The 15,225-nt window shown below is 54.7% G+C and overlaps 1 protein-coding gene across 1 annotated transcript in view; it reads right to left on the reverse strand.

The window, feature by feature from the left end:
* Positions 1 to 11,796, reverse strand: part of VAX2 (ventral anterior homeobox 2) — a 22,426-nt gene extending 10,630 nt beyond the window's left edge. Inside the window, exon 1 of the mRNA XM_004710146.1 lies at positions 11,559 to 11,796. Coding sequence (XP_004710203.1) covers positions 11,559 to 11,796 — 238 coding nt within the window. The remainder of the gene's footprint in view (positions 1 to 11,558) is intronic.
* Between the last annotated feature and the right edge of the window lie 3,429 nt (positions 11,797 to 15,225).

Here is a 15,225-nt window from a genome sequence, read left to right on the forward strand (position 1 = left end):
ACTACAGCCTGCAATATGGATTATGCCTCAACCTAAAGAAAATGCCTCACAAGCAATAAATAAACAGAAAATATTGAAGTTGTCAAGGATTTCATTTTACTTGTATCCACAATCAACACTCAAGGAAACGGAAGTCAAGAAATCAAACAATGTGTTGCATTAGACAAATTTGCTGCCCAAGACCTATTCAAAGTGTTAAAAAGCAAAGATGTCCCTTTCAGTATTTGTGTCTGATTCATATGCACGCAAAAGCTGGATGTTGAATAAGGACGACCGAAGAACTGATGCTTTTGAATTATGGGTTCCTGATGAATATGCAATGGACAAAGAAGAATGAACAAATTTGTCTTAGAAGTGAGGATGAGGAGAGTTTGCTGTCTCCAGGCATCACGGCCAAACTCCCTGCCACCAGCAGTGTGCTTTGTGCCTCCAGATGTCCCTCCCATCTCAGCCCCGTGCCGGAATAGTGACATTTATAATGCCACCATTGGATCCTGGGGGGCCAAGCCAGCGGAAGGGTCTTCTCAAGTTCTTGGTGAAGAGGCTACTTGAAAGGCCCTGCTTTACTTCATGAATCCCCACAAAGACTTCTTTCATTCTTGAATTTAAAGATACAAAGAATGAGAGTGAAGGTCTCTGTGTGCATGATGGTGCATCTGTCGGTTCTGTGTAATTCCCAGGGCAATCGCCAGCCTTGTCCCCAAAGACCACTGCCCACCGCCACCTTCTTTCTTGGCAGCTTCTTCTGCCCCCAGGACCACACTCGCTGCCCGAGTGGTGTGGAGTGGGCCGTGGAGAACACTGGAGTCCCGCGGCTTCCTGACACACATCTGGGCATTGACCTTTTGCAAGTTTACTTACAACTTTGTCACGGACGCTGTCATGTAGAAACAGCCGCCTCGCTGCCATACACCGCTGGCCAGCTGTCCCTTGGCCACAAAGAGAGCTGACTAAGGTGAGGTCTGCCTCCTCAGAAGCAATAATGGCCGTCAGCTCCACGTGCTCCCAAACTTCTCCCAAACCTCTCCTGAAGCATCGACCCTCTCATTGGCAGCGAGTTGATTCTGACGCCTCGTGACAGGGTAGAACTACCCCTGTGGGCTGCCAAGAACACTGTCGCTCTACGGGAATGGAAAGCCACGTCTCTCCCACGGATTGGGAGGCTCAAGCTGCCGACTCTGTGGTTAGCAGCCCAACTCGTAACCATGATGCCACCAGAGCTCTTCTCTGAACCATAGCGACCATCGTCGCCCCACCAGAGTGCTTGAAGGACAGCAGTTTCACCTGCTCGTCTCCAGCCATTACTGTACCAATATCTGCTCCCCCATCAGTCACGGAACAAATTGTCCCCGGCAGTTTGTTGTCCTCCCCAACGTTGGCTATTATCTGTGTGACAGCTGCACCGATGAGGGACATTGTTGGAGCTCCTTTGCCAAAGGCAGACCGTCACAGGATCACCGCGATGGCATGGTTCCAGCCACACGTGGCCTTGGGGAATTGAAAGCACTGAGGTTTCCAACCATGTGGCCGGGTCTTTCAGAGCCAAGAGGAGTCCCCCAGTCATCCATGATAAGCCAACAGCTGAAGCACGACTATCCACTTACACTTGCACATCTCCTGCATATTCCACTGAGATTTCTCCAGTGCCAAAGATACCAAATTTCCTAGCATTTGGATCTCCTCCCACAAAGCATTGTCGATCTCCACGTTTGGAAGCAGGGATACCTGTCCAGACTGTACAAGCCTATCTGGTTTTCTTGACCATTTCTTCATAATCAGCCTGTCGGACTCCTGCTATTGGCTCACTGTGAGCAGGACGATAAGTGGTACCCACCTCTCCTGGCCTCCCCAGCTTCCATTAGACTCTCTCTCATTCTCCTCTCTCCTCTTCCCGCTACCCATCCAGGGCTGATTGATCAGGAGAGTAGACATGGAGGTGGAGGGCCTGAGCCAAGATCCTGAGAACAAGCCCCATACAGAGGTCAGGACCAAGGTGAGACTGTGTGTAACTCTCTTTATGGGAGTAGAAAGCCTCATCTTTCTCTGGAGGAGGCGCTGGTGGTTTCGAACTGCTGAGCTTGTGGTTAGCAGCCCAGCTCATAACCACCACACCACCAGTGAAAACATGACTGTATATCGATTCACTTGTGTGTGTGTGTGTGTGTGTGTGTGTGTGTGTGTTTGTAAAACAGCAAAGAGTAAAACCCAATTCGGTGCATGGGAACCAGCATGGGAACAAGTCTGGTGAATTGCCTCACTCTCCGGTTCCAGTGGACAATGGAAGCCAGGCCCCAAGGGAGCATTTCTCACATCTGACTTGGTACCCTTGTTCTTAATTGGGTTTGTTGTAAAGACTTTGTAAAGACCTTAATACTAAGGGTGTTTACAACAAACTTAAGAACCTACTATAGAGAAGTATAAAGGAGACTATTGTAGAGAAGCAGACAGGACACTACTTCTACTGGGCACTGGGATCGACCTTTCTAATCAAGAACTACAATCTAGAAGGCCAACAGGAAATGACCATTAGCTCTGGTTACAGTTACGCTTGGGTTTAGAATGAATAAAGCTCAGAAGCAAAATTATTTTAAAAGATCATCTCTGGGGTCCTTGCAAACCATGTCGCAGAAAGCACAAGGCTCTTTTCCCTCTTACACAAATTGCTCTTAAACCCAGAAGAAACCAATGAGCAACCCGGTGGAGAAAGGGGCTAACCACACGAGCAAATAACCCAAAGAAGAAGAAACGAAAGTAGAGAATAAATGCAGGACAACGTATGTGAGCTCACTTGCAAGGACAAATACCAGGAAAAATAAGATGTCCACTTTTGCCAATCCATTGTCAAAGATTAAGCACATTCTGAGTTGAGTAGAGGTGGGAAAATGGAAGTATGCTTTCCTGTTACATTTGAGGGTGCAGTCTGGATATCTCTATCATTGTGTGCTCCCTGCACCCACCCACCCAGCAGCTCTACTGGAGAACAGACCTGGTAACCAGCTCCCATAAACATTAAAAGACAAAGAAGACCAAACTCGGTGCCATTGAATCCATGCTCGCTCTATACGACAGCGTAGAACTGCCTCATTGAGTTTCTGAGACCCTAACTCTTTAATGGAGTAGAAAGCCCTGTCTTTGTACCATGGAGTACTGAATAGTTTTGAACTGTTGACCTTGGAGTTAGCAGCCCAATGTGTAACCACTACTCTATCAGGACTGAGTCAAAAATTCACCAAATAGCACAACTTCACTAACATAACAATCACAGTTTCAAGAGCACACACTTGTATTTTCATATTTTCACTTCAAGGAACTTGTTCCATAATTATTTTAGATGTATGTGAAATGATGCTTATTATTATAAACATTTTATTACAAGTGATTTCAAATATCTATAAAAGTTGAGAGATAGTGTAACAAGCTACTATATACGTATCCTCAAATTTCAATCCTAATGATCTCAGAATCAATCCTATTTCATTATTATCTCCATAATTTTAAGCAGTTCTCAAACATATCATTTCATCCAAAGTATTTCTATATCTCTCTCTAAAAGAATAAGGGCTCCTTGAGAAACTTAACTACATTACTGTTGTCACACTAAAAAAATAACATAATTCCTTAATTAATAAAACATTCTATCAGCTTCATATTTTTCAAAATGGTCTCATAAATGAGATTTTTAAAAACACACATATTTGTTCATACTATAGGATACCAGTATGCTCATTGCAGCATTGTTTATAGTAGTGAAAATTAGGAACAACATAAATATCCATCAACGGAACCAGTTAAATAGATTATAGCCATAGAATGGAATACAATGGAGCTATTAATAAGAGAGGTATTTCTAGATAGAAAGATTTCCACAACCGATTCTTAAATTAAAAAAAGGCATTTTGCAACAAAAATACCATTTTTTCAATATGAAAAAATACCATTTTTTCAACACTTCCATATTTGTGTTTTCATATCTCAAGGGAACGTTTCAAAGGTGACACCTGGAAGGACATGTCCTGTGTGGGAGAAATGAGAAATGTTGACGTTCTGTGTTCACAGGACATACATAGCAAACTAGCACCACTGCTTTTATAATGGAAGGAGCCCCAATGACAAAGGGGGTTACTGCATTAGGCTGCACACCAGGCTGGTCATTCAAAACCACCAGCCCCTCCACCAGAATAAGAGGCTTTCTACTCCCAGAGAAACCCACGGGGACAGTTCTCATCAGTCGTGTAGAGTCACTATGATTAAAATCAACTCAATCGCCGCTTTCATAAGAAGATATGTGAGCATAGGAAGTAAAAATGAGACCATTTGAAAAATATGAAGCTGAATTTTTACTTCCAGGAATTTTCTAACTTGTGGAAATGTCCAAGGAAGAAGGCCATTTATTGCAATGCGGTATATAAAAGCAAGGCATAGGGAACAGGCTAACTGATGTGCACCTGTAGGACAGCAGCAAGGTAAGCTGCTGGGTCAGCTCAGTACTCACTGCTGTCAGGTAGATGCGGACTCATGCTGACTCTCTAGCACAGGGCAGAACTGCCTCTGAGTTTCCAAGACTGTATCTCTGTAAGCGAGTAGAAAGCCCCATGCATCCGCACACCCACATAAACAAGTAGTTCTTTACATCTGAGGACACATTGTTTAGTAAAACCAGTACAGTGCAGAAAAAGAGTTATATGTGCTACCATTTAAATAGAGAAATGGAAAGGAATTAAAACCAGTCTGGCTGCACTGACGGGCACACGCACAAAAGCTATCAGGCGACGTGGAGAGCCGGAACAGGACGTGGGTGGGAACTGGTAGACAGGGACCAGGACTGAGAGCACTCCAAAGACTTTGTACAGAGGTTAAAAAAACAAGAATTATTTACCTGTTATAAAATTAAATGAAACACGTTTTAAAAATTGTTCTTAAGTGGGCATGAGTCTTCCCGAGCTGGGATGTAGCCAGTAAAAACACCCCAGGAAGGGCTCAAACCCCATGCCCGGGAGCTCATGTCACCATGCGGATAAAAAAAACAACGGACTGCCCTTGCGGAGAGGAGGGACTCAAGCTTTTCTCCAACCAACGGGCCACTCTGGGGTCACCCCACAAGGTGAGCTGCTAAAATGGCCATTGTCGTTTGCATGTCCTGATAAATTGCACAACTGTCCATAAAATGAGGCTCTACTTCTATGAATGTGCATGTCTCCCTGAAATCGATGGGGAAATTCCCTCAAAGGACCAGGCGCAGGAGAGAGGGCAACACAACGGGAGCCCCACCCCCAATCTGTGAGCCGAGGCAGCAATCCTAAAGACCTCCTGCCTGGACACTCCCCACCCCACCCCCACCCAAGGGTGGAGAAGACTAGGTGTTGGTTCCCTCTCTCCTGTCGCCCTGCCTCAAATCAGGCGTCTTTCATATTTGACCTTTGTCACACTTGGAAATGTCATTCTGAGCCTTGTCTGGCACCCCTGGGGCAAGTGCTCCTCTCTGCACCCCCCTCTCTCTTCTGAGACTGCGGTGCTGGAGGTAGGGCATTAAGGCCTCGCCTGGTTAATAGAGACTCCCCCACTGGCGTCCCTGGGTCGGGTACCCAGGGCTTGGGCCAGACCTTAGATCCACCTCTGGGACTGACCACCCTGGAACTGGGAGTGTGACCACTTTGGGGAGCCGGCCACTTCTGGTTTCCTTTCAGAGGGGACATTGCGTACTTTCTCCTACGTTTAAATGAGCTGTCAGCCTAAGGAACCCTAAGCCCCCCCCCCCTGCTAACGCAGGTCAGGCGGTCGGAAACCACCGGCAGTCTCCACGGAAGATCTCGCTGCTATCGCAAAGCTGACAGCCTGGGAAGCCCAATGCGGCGGCTCCACCTGTCACGCTGGGTCCCTTCCACTCTGACTCTCCACCATGACAGCGCCCAACCACAGCATCATCTGTCTGCGCCCAGGGGACTCTGTGGGGAGCTGGGTTCTGGGTTCAGGAGGAGTGGGTGCCCTTTGCTCACCTGGCCCTGGTGAGACGAACCTGTGCTTAGAGTACAGCGGAGGCAAAAAGGGCCTTCAATTCTCGGGTTCCATGCTGCCCCCAGGCCGGCAGGGAACTCACTGTGACTGGCAGCTGCCGGGCTCCCTGAACAGCCGCGATGTGGGGAGTGGGGGTTGTAAGTCTGTCACACTGAGGGAGGGGCTGTCAGGCCTTTTATCCCAGTGGCTCCCAAAGGTATGGATCTCCCTGTTAGGCAAAGCAGCGAAACGACAGTGATGTGAACTGTAGGTTTTAACAAATGCTCTCCTCTCCCATTACCACTTTTGCACAAAAGAAAACGCAAGGCGACCTCAAAGGTTCAGCAGAAGTTCCTGCGTCAAGGGCCGGGTCCGCCTCACCCTGACTCATCGCTTCCCCACTCAGCTAACTGTACTGGCCCTGGCTTCGCCGTCTTCTGTTCATTCCAGGACTATTAATGGAGGGTCTACCTTGTCCCCCAGGGCTCCAAGGCTAGTCCCGCCCCCTCCAGTGGGTGCAGTGTGGGCATCGCTTCCGATCCAGGGTCTCTGCCCCAACATTGCATAGGGCGATCTCTGAGCTCCAGGCCTTGTGGTCAGCAGGGTCCCGGAAGCTCTGCGCAAGTAGCGCCACTGTTGTTTGCTTGGTGGAATGAGGACTCCCTAGCTGCCCGGCAGTGAAGGGTGTTTGGAGAGAGAAATTCAAAAGGCTCCCGGACGCTGGGGATCCCAGGACCTTCCAGCCCTATCCAGGCCCAGCGCTGACTCTCCCTGGCCCTCCACCCTCTCTTTCGCCTGGCAGATCCCTGCCTGGCGCCTCTGAATTGCTTGGCTACACTCCAGGGTCTGCAGGTGGTAGGAAGCCAAGACCTCCCGGATCCAAACCGAATCTCTAGGGGGCTCATCTGGACTGGGGTGGAAGCGTTTGAGCCAGGAGCTTAGACCACCTGGGTCCAGGGGATTTCACTGTCCTCCACAGAGATGGAATCCCCCACCGCTGGTGGCCCAGCAATATGACAGGCTGCCAGCCTCCTAGGAAGTGATCATTTTGTATTAAGCACCGGGGAAGTAAGAGGGGACAATTGTATGCCTATTTTCCGGCAAGGTAGAATAGAAACAGGGCGCTTGGGCTCAGGCTCTAACTGTGGAAATGGGGTCTCACGCCTCTCTCCACCGAGGTGGGAATTCAAGGTTGCTGCAGCCTCTTTTTCTCCTCTCCCCGCAATCTCAGGGGTTCACTCACTGTCAGGACCTCCACCTCCCAGGCTGCAGGGTCACCTCTGAGCCACGGAGGAGTCTCCCCGCTGGAGAGTGTGCAGAGAGCTGCGGTCCATGCAGCCCCCACATACAGGTCAGTCATAAGGAGAGGGAGAGAAATCCCACATGAAAAGCTCTGCATGGACCTTTGGAGATAAATTGAGTCATGAAATTTATGTTGTCCTCCTGCCCAAACAAAACAAAAACGCAAAAGGAAATTCAGCAGGCAAGTCAATTCCAGGAAGATAGAAAGGAGCTGTAATACCCCGATAATTTATGTCCCTTCCAAAAAAATCAGTCCCTTAAAGAAGTGTCATGGAATGTTATGACATCTGTAAGAGCTCCCAAGAAAAATGATGAATTAAAAAAAAAGTGTCACTTGCAGACCATTTCAACCCTCCAGCTCCGAGGCTTCGAGGTTTGGTCCTGAGCGATGGTGTCCAGTAACACTCAGAAATTAAGGATAAAGGCACCCGGGTGGGCCCAGCCCACTGGCAATCCCAAGCTCATTCCAACGCCACCCTAGGCCCGAGCCCTGGTAGTGAGGCTGCAGGGACGCGACCTGAGCCATGCCCTGGCCCCTGAGTCCATTGTCCACTGGAAACTCAGAGAAAGGAAGCGGGTGACGGTCAGGGCGGTGCCCGGACCTGCTGCTTGGGGTAGGAGCAGGAGACTGTCCCCACAGGCAGTTCCCGACCAAGCCCCCCAAACTCCAGTCCCTTAGCCTCGAGTGGCCGGATGCGTTTGTGGGTGCAAGGGCCCCCGTGCTGGGTGTTTTTGCAGCTGGAGAGTGAGAAGGAGCTGCAGACCCGCTGGCAGACCTATATCCTACCACCTGAGCCGGGAGGTCCCAGGTCTCGCCCTTCTAATTCATGCAGAGGGAACAGCGAGCCCCGCAGCTCAGCGGCCACGTTATACTGTGCCCCCACTCTCCGACAGCCAGCAGAGCAGCCGTTGAGAACGCTCTTTGGATCCGCCCAGGCGGCCTGCGGTTCACTAGGATGGGCAAGCAGAGGGCGGCCTGAACCCGACCCTGAAACCCCACAGAACAGCCTCCAGGAGGAGGGAGCCGGGGTGAGGACACCTCTGGTATGCAGGAAGGAGTACCCCGTAGGGCCCACAAACGTTGCGCGGTTGGGAGGTGCTGGTGCACGGCGGGGCCGGCGGGTGAGAGCGTGGGTTTGGGGGCTGCAGGGAATCTGGTGTGAGAATGATCGCACCTCCTCTGCCTTTTGGGATCCCGGCTCCACCGAGGTCTGTGAGCCGCTGGGGCTGGGGTCTGGGTGCGCCGGAAAGGCCGGGCCTGGGGAGCAGCCGGCGCGCTCTTGCCGCACCAAACACCGGGGGATTCAGCTCACGGGTCCCGGGCTGTAGGCCCCGCAGGAGAAGGTGTGGGCAAGTCGACCCGGTCCGGTGGAGGCCTCGATGTGTCCCCGTGGGAGAGGGGCTGTGAGGGCGCCCGTGCTCTTCGCTTCGGAGGCTGTGTGCTTGCCCGAGGGTGGCGCGAAGCAGCCTCCATTTTGACGCGGGAGAAGCAACAAGATCGGTCCATGTTCCAGGGAAAGTCGCCGGCCCGAAGCTTACATCTTTGTCAGAGCCCCTTCAAGAAGCTGGAGGCCAGCGGCGGGGGGTGCCCATCTTCTCCCCCAGCTGGTTCTTGACCTGGTGGCTCACCTCCCGATCCAGCCGGGCACGGAGGCCCAGGGTCCGAAGGAGAACGGGAAGGTGGGAGGCAGGCCGCTGGGAGGTGAGAGACAGGCCCCTGCCCCACCAGTCAGCGGCGGCTTGCAAGGCTACAAGGAGCCACCTCTTCCCATCTGCTACCTCTCCAGCCCCCACCGCCGCCATTCAGCATTCAAGGAACATTTATGTTTGTGGTTTTACAGACAGGCCTTCTGGTCCTCGGCACAACCTTTTGGGGCAAAGGTTAGGGGTTAGGCTCCCTTGTCCAAAGGAGGACTTGGGGACACAGGCAGACAAAGAAACTGGGATTGGAACTTCACCTAATTCAGTGATTTTAGCTCTCTCTCTCCTCCTCCCGCCCTGAGACTCCGCCGGTAGATCTGTTCTCCCAGGGTGGGGCCCAGAGTGGGAAGGCATCGGATCCGGAGGAAGTGGGGTCTATCTTGCGTTCTCATCGCACCGGCTAGCAGGCAGCTGCGTCCACAAACGCCTCTCTTCTACCCTCGGCCGACGGCCTTCCGGCGACAGGATGGAGGTGGATGTGTCCTCGCAGGTCAAGGGCAAAAATACTCCGGGCTCTGGGCCTACTAGAGGGCTCTCTCTTCTGGGCTGTGGTGATGTGGTCCCTCTTCCCCAGGGCCTATTTCCTTCAGGGCGGAGGCTCCGCCCAGAGCCCTGGGGAGCCGGCGAGGGACGCAGGTGACCCAGGCTAGCAGGGATTAGCGTAAAGGACTTCCCAGGCAACTCAATGACAAAAGGCGGAGGGATTTAGGCGGGCCCCTTTGCCTTTCTTCTCCGTTGCATGTGTGAATCCTCTTTCCATGCCTTATCTGTAAGTCTTTTATTTTATTACAGGAAAGAAATGGCAGCGCTGTGCTGTTTAGCTACATCGGTTAAAAAAAAAAAAGGCACCGTCTAACGAGCAGCACAGGCACATCTGCCCCAGCGTGTCCACTGCCCGGCCTTGCATGACCCCCACGGGTGGAGGGGTGGAGGTTCTCTTTTGACGCCCATCTTCCATGAGTCCATGCTATGTAATTGACATCTACTCACAATGCATTGTTTCACTCCCAGGGTTTGAAGAGAGGAGGGGAATGTAGGTGCGCACAGACTCCAATATTCTGAGCAAAAGGAATGTCCACCATGCACAGGGGTGCGAGGTGGTGAGGCAGAGAACGGACAGCCTCCCCAGGGGGCCTGTGGGCTTCAGGACTTGCCCTCTCCATCTCTGGAAGCTCTGCCCATGTCCTTGATGAAGCTGACTGCTTCTACCTTGTTCACAGGACACTCGGTCTGTGGTTGGAGTCTAGTTTAATCCCAAGTGCCTGAGAGGCCCACACAGTTTCTGGAATCTGGTTGACCCCCGCCCCCACCCTGCAACTGCCTTGACCCAAGCCTGCCCCTAGAGCAACTGTAGGGTCTCATCTAGGAGTAGCCACACTTGCCCGGGAGTTTCTCCCAAGGCTCCCGCGTCTCTGCACCTCTGTCTACAACAGCCATCAGTGGCTTCTCTCGCCCCAGGTTGGGCTGCCCGCATACTTGATCCAGTCCTGTCTCCCATTCCCTAGCGGCTCCCACCTAGAGGCTGCCAGGATGGGCGTGGGTGAGGAAGGCAAAACCCAGCCTGGCTTTGGGACCCCAATGGGCGTCTGAGTAGTAGCCGAGTTCAGATCCGACAAATGCAAGAGCCCCGCGCCGTAGAGACCCCTGAGGCCGCTCCAGAGAGGCTTCCCAGCGTCTCCAGGCCCAGGCCATCAGCGCTGGCCCGGACCCCTCCTGAGCGAGGTTTGGGGCGGGGAGGAGGCTGGCAGGGGGCGGCGGGCTTGGCTCGGGTGGGAGAGTCAGGGACAGGCCGGGCGAGCTGTTGCCCACAAGCGATGTCGTCTGCGAGCTGGCTCTCGCGGTCCCGGAGCTTCAGAAGGCGGAGGACCCCGGCCCCGGACTCCCTGTGTTCTCTTCCTCTCTCGATCTGTCCCGCCCGGCCGAGATCCGGCGGAGGCCAGCGGGGTTGGGACCCCGGCGCTTCGGCGCGGCGAGGCCGACCCAGTGGGGGATCGCGGGAAGCTGGGGTTGCGGAAGCGAGTTCGGCGAAGGGAGAAGGGCGCGCGGGCGAGAGGCGTGGGGACCCTAAAGGCCGGGCCCGGGCGAGGCCGCGCCGCTGCAAGGAAGCGACGCCGAGAAGGCGATGCAGACCAACGGGCGCCGCGCTCGCCAGCCTCCGGGTGCCCCTGGCCTCTCCTGCGAGGAGCGGGCGCGAGTGCCACCGTGAGAAGGGGAAGCCGGGCCCCAGGAGGCGCGGAGCCTGGCCTGCTCCCCGCGCATGTCGCACGCCCGCTCCGCACCCGCAGAGCGCAGCCGCTCCCCTTGTTGTGCCCTGGCGGCGCCCACCCCCAGCATCCCGCGCCCAGCACCCCGGCGCGGCCAGAGAGGCTGGTGACCGTGGGGCGAGCTGGCGGGGCCCTCCACCGCTTTGTCCCCTGACCTCGGCTCGGCGTCCAACACACAATAGGCGATCGGAGGGAAAGCTGAACGAGGGATTACCGGGATGGGGCGGTGCAGCGGCGGGGAGGTGGGGGGCCTGAGACTTGGTGGGGTCCCGAGGGCCCTGGCCGCCGGCTGTCGCTCACCTCGTACCAGGATGCGGCGACAGTGGTCCGCCTCCCCCGGCCCCGGCGGCCTGTCGCTGTGGGCGCCGCTCTCTCGGGAGCCAGCGGGGCTGGAGGCCGAGGTGCCAGCGACCTCCCTCGGGCTGTGGGCGCCGCCACCACTGTGCGAGTCCTCGGATCCGCTGCGGGGCCCGCTGCCGCCTCCGGGCTCGGCCTGACGAGCTGGACCGCGGTCGCGCTCGGCGCCCCCATCGCCCATGCCGCCCGCCACCGCCGCCTGGCCACAGCCGCGCCAGCCTGGCTCCCGGAGCTGCGCTCCACCCGCTCGCCCCGCCAGGCTCCTCCTCCTCGGCGTCCGGCCCGCCCCGCCGCTCCACCCGGCCCTGCTGATTGGCCGAGCTCGGAGGGTGGGCGGGGTCTCCGAGTCCGCTAGGCTAACGGGGGCGCGGCTTCGCGCTTTCACCCGCAACTTGCAGGCTCCCAGCCCGCCGAGGGACGCCCGGGGTGACGCTGGGACACCGTAGGCCGTCCTACACGCGGTCTTAAAGTTTACCACCCCCGCCCCTGGCCCCACAGCCAACGATCCCACCACGGATCCGCAGCGAAGCGCAACCTCGCCGTTCCCGCGGGTTCAGCGGGACCAGGAACCAAAGTGCGTCCTCGCGCTGCGGAACCAGATCGACGCCGGCCTCTGGAAAGATGCTATCGGAAATTGATCACAAGGATCGAGTATAACCCCCTCCCCGGGTGACGAACAGCAGAAAAGTGAGTGAATGGAGACAGCGGAAGATGTAAGATGTGAAGATAATAATTTATTATTTAGCAAGGGTTCATGAGGGAGGGGAGGATAGTGGGAGGAAAATGAGGTGCTGATGTCAAGGGCTCAAGTAAAAAGAAAATGCTTTGAAAATGATGATGGTAACAGGTTACAAATATGCTTGATACAATGGATGAATGTATGGATTGTGATAAGAGCTGTATGAGCCCCAATACAAGTATTTAATAAATAAATAAACCAGATAAGCGGCGGGGGTAGGGGAGTGGGGTGGGGGGGATGCTAAGGGAAACTCAGAGGGCAGTGAGTGTCAGTTGGGGGGGTGGGGGACAAGGAAGGTGAGAAGGCTCCCACACCTCAAAGGATGCAATCAGTGTCTCCAAATTGCTCATGCAGAGACTGTTGCCTTTCTGCTTTGTTGGGTGCCCTCTCAACACCAGCCAATCAATGGCGTTTAGAAAAGAGAAGTCACCCAGGCATTCAAGGGGGACAATGCTGGCTGGAGAGGCAGAGGGAGAGGAGGAGGTTGGCTTTGAGGGAGCACATGTTGGGGTGGGGGGGCCTGGCGCCAGTAGGTACTCCCGGAGATTACCAAACCACAGCCACCCTCTGGAACCCAGATCGCAGCCCCCTCCAGAATCCGGTCAAGAATGGAGTCAGGAAGGATGAGGCAGGGAGTCGGAGGGGCTGTCCTGCGCTGGCTTGGGAAAGCCATAGGGATTAGAGAGGCCAAAGAGAGCAAGGCTGAGACTGTGGGAGACAGCGAGGCCTTCGTGCTCTGGGTATCACCCCAGGCAGGACTAGAGGCAACTCGGCCTCTAACCCTTTCTAGGGAGAACAGGCGTCAAGTCTATTTTTCTGTTTTGCTTTGTTTTGTTTTTCTCTGTCATGTTGGGAAGAGCTAGGCTTCCATTTCCCTTCCTTTGCTTCAGAAAAAGAAAGGCTGGGAGACAGCCCCCACCCTCACCCCCAAGACATGTGGAATTGTTTAGATGCCCCCACAGTCTGAGACAGACTGTAACTGCAGGCTTTGGCTTTTCTTTTCTGGCTAGAGAGCTGTGAGCTGTGTTTTGGTCTGTCTGAGGTCTGTCCATGGGTATGCCAGGTCTAAGTGACAGTCATGTCGGCAGCCTCCATGGCTCTTACACAAATGTACAAGCTAATTAACATTAGTGTGTGCATGGGTCAGGGCCTAGTGTATGTTCAGTGTGCACTTGAGCAATTAGCAGTTGCATTTGTCTATGTGGCCAACCTCAGATGTTCCTGGCCTAAGGGGAGAAGGGCCATCAGCTGCCTAATTGGTTGACCAATGGTGGCATTGTGCAGGGTTTAGAACCTAACAGAGGGATGGAGGCTGGGCTATTGGAGAGGAAGGATGACAGGAAACCAGGTTGGAACTTGGGTGATTTGGGTGATAGGGGCTGCAGGGGAGGTGTCTGAGCTGTGTAGAGGGATGGCAACAAGGTGTTTGGGCTGGGGGAAAGGAGGGCGCGCCTGAGGGATGTGACCCAGCAGGAACAGACTTGGGGCCCAGGAGGAGTGGAGAGCGCCCATCCCTCGGATTGGTCCCTCCTATCCTGGCCTCTAGAGGGGCAAACTCTTCAGTGGCAGCCTCCTCTTCAGCCCCACCCCCCCAAGAAGGACTTTCTTTGCTTGAGGGGCCCCTAACTCCTGCTTCCCACTCCTGCCTTTCTTCTCTCTGACTTTCTCAAGATACATTTTTAAAAATTACTCAAGTAAGAGTGTTTTCTATACTAAATTTTGTAAAAGTCTAAGCAGAAAGATATGCAGGTGCTTTCCCAAGCCCCGAGCCCAGTCCCCCCATTGTCCCCCCTGCAGGAGGCACGATTTCTGTTTAACAAACACAGGGGGTAGAGGAGGGGAGGATAGGGTGGGAGTGGGTGGGGGGCAGCTGTAATCACCTCTTTCGGTGCCAGGAACTCAGGTGTCTGTCTGGAGGCCTCTTGGTGGGGGTGGTCTGCCAAGGGGCTCCGGGAGGTGCTCAAGAGTGGGTGATCCTACCCCCTTTCCCCCTAGGCATATGGTTTCCAGCAGAGCCCTCCCTCCAGCCTCAAAGGGGGCTGCGGAAGGAGCCGCACAGTGAGAGTGGGAGACTCCAGGCCAGGCACGGGGACTGACTCTCAGTCGGCCCCTTTCGCCAGATCTGAGCCCTTCCTCCACCTTTCTGACTGTGTGCGCCAGCTGGGTGGGACTCCGTTGCTCTCGCTGCAACGGGGTTCTCTTTCCCGCAGCCCTGGGCACGGGACCCTGTGAGACAGGCCAGCTTCTGCCCGCCAGCGTGTGGGGGTCTGAAGGAAGAGGGGAACTTGAACCCCTGACTCTCTAGCCCCAGGCTGCCCCTGAGTCCCTGGTCGCTTTTGGGCACGCAAACCTGCTGGACAGCTCAGTTCCACGCCCCCGAGGTGGAGTACAGAGCCACTGGGCTCCTGCCTGCATGCTTCTCGGGACAGTTCCTCCCACTAGCCGCTGCGGGACCCGGGAAGTGGGTGAGGGGGATGGATCGCTCTTTCCAGAGGGCACCGGTGGGGTGGGGGAGAGAATGAGTGCAGCGTGGGGCTCCGGCTGGCTAGGGGTAACCCTCCTCCATATTTTTAATTTTTAAAAAAGCAAGTGAGGAACCCAGGCGGGGCAGCAGGAGCGGCGTGGGGGCTCTGGGGATAGCGCAGAGACCTGAAAGGTTTTCTCGAGCCTGGGACCTCGCACCGGGTCCAGTGCAGAGCCGATCCCAGCTTCCAATGTGGCCCTGGCAGGACCGGGAAGACCTCGCTCCACACCCAGGGCTCGGGCTCACAGTCCGGGAGTGAGAGGCTGGGGGACAGGGTGGAGCACAGGAAGGGGACTGGGCCACAGGGCTGCCCCAGCCCCAAGAAGGTCCTCTACTCACAACGGGAA

The sequence above is a fragment of the Echinops telfairi genome, unplaced genomic scaffold (genome assembly GCF_000313985.2).
Source record: "Echinops telfairi isolate 266 unplaced genomic scaffold, ASM31398v2 ScPeMD7_2573;HRSCAF=3158, whole genome shotgun sequence".
Lineage (NCBI taxonomy): Eukaryota > Metazoa > Chordata > Mammalia > Afrosoricida > Tenrecidae > Echinops > Echinops telfairi.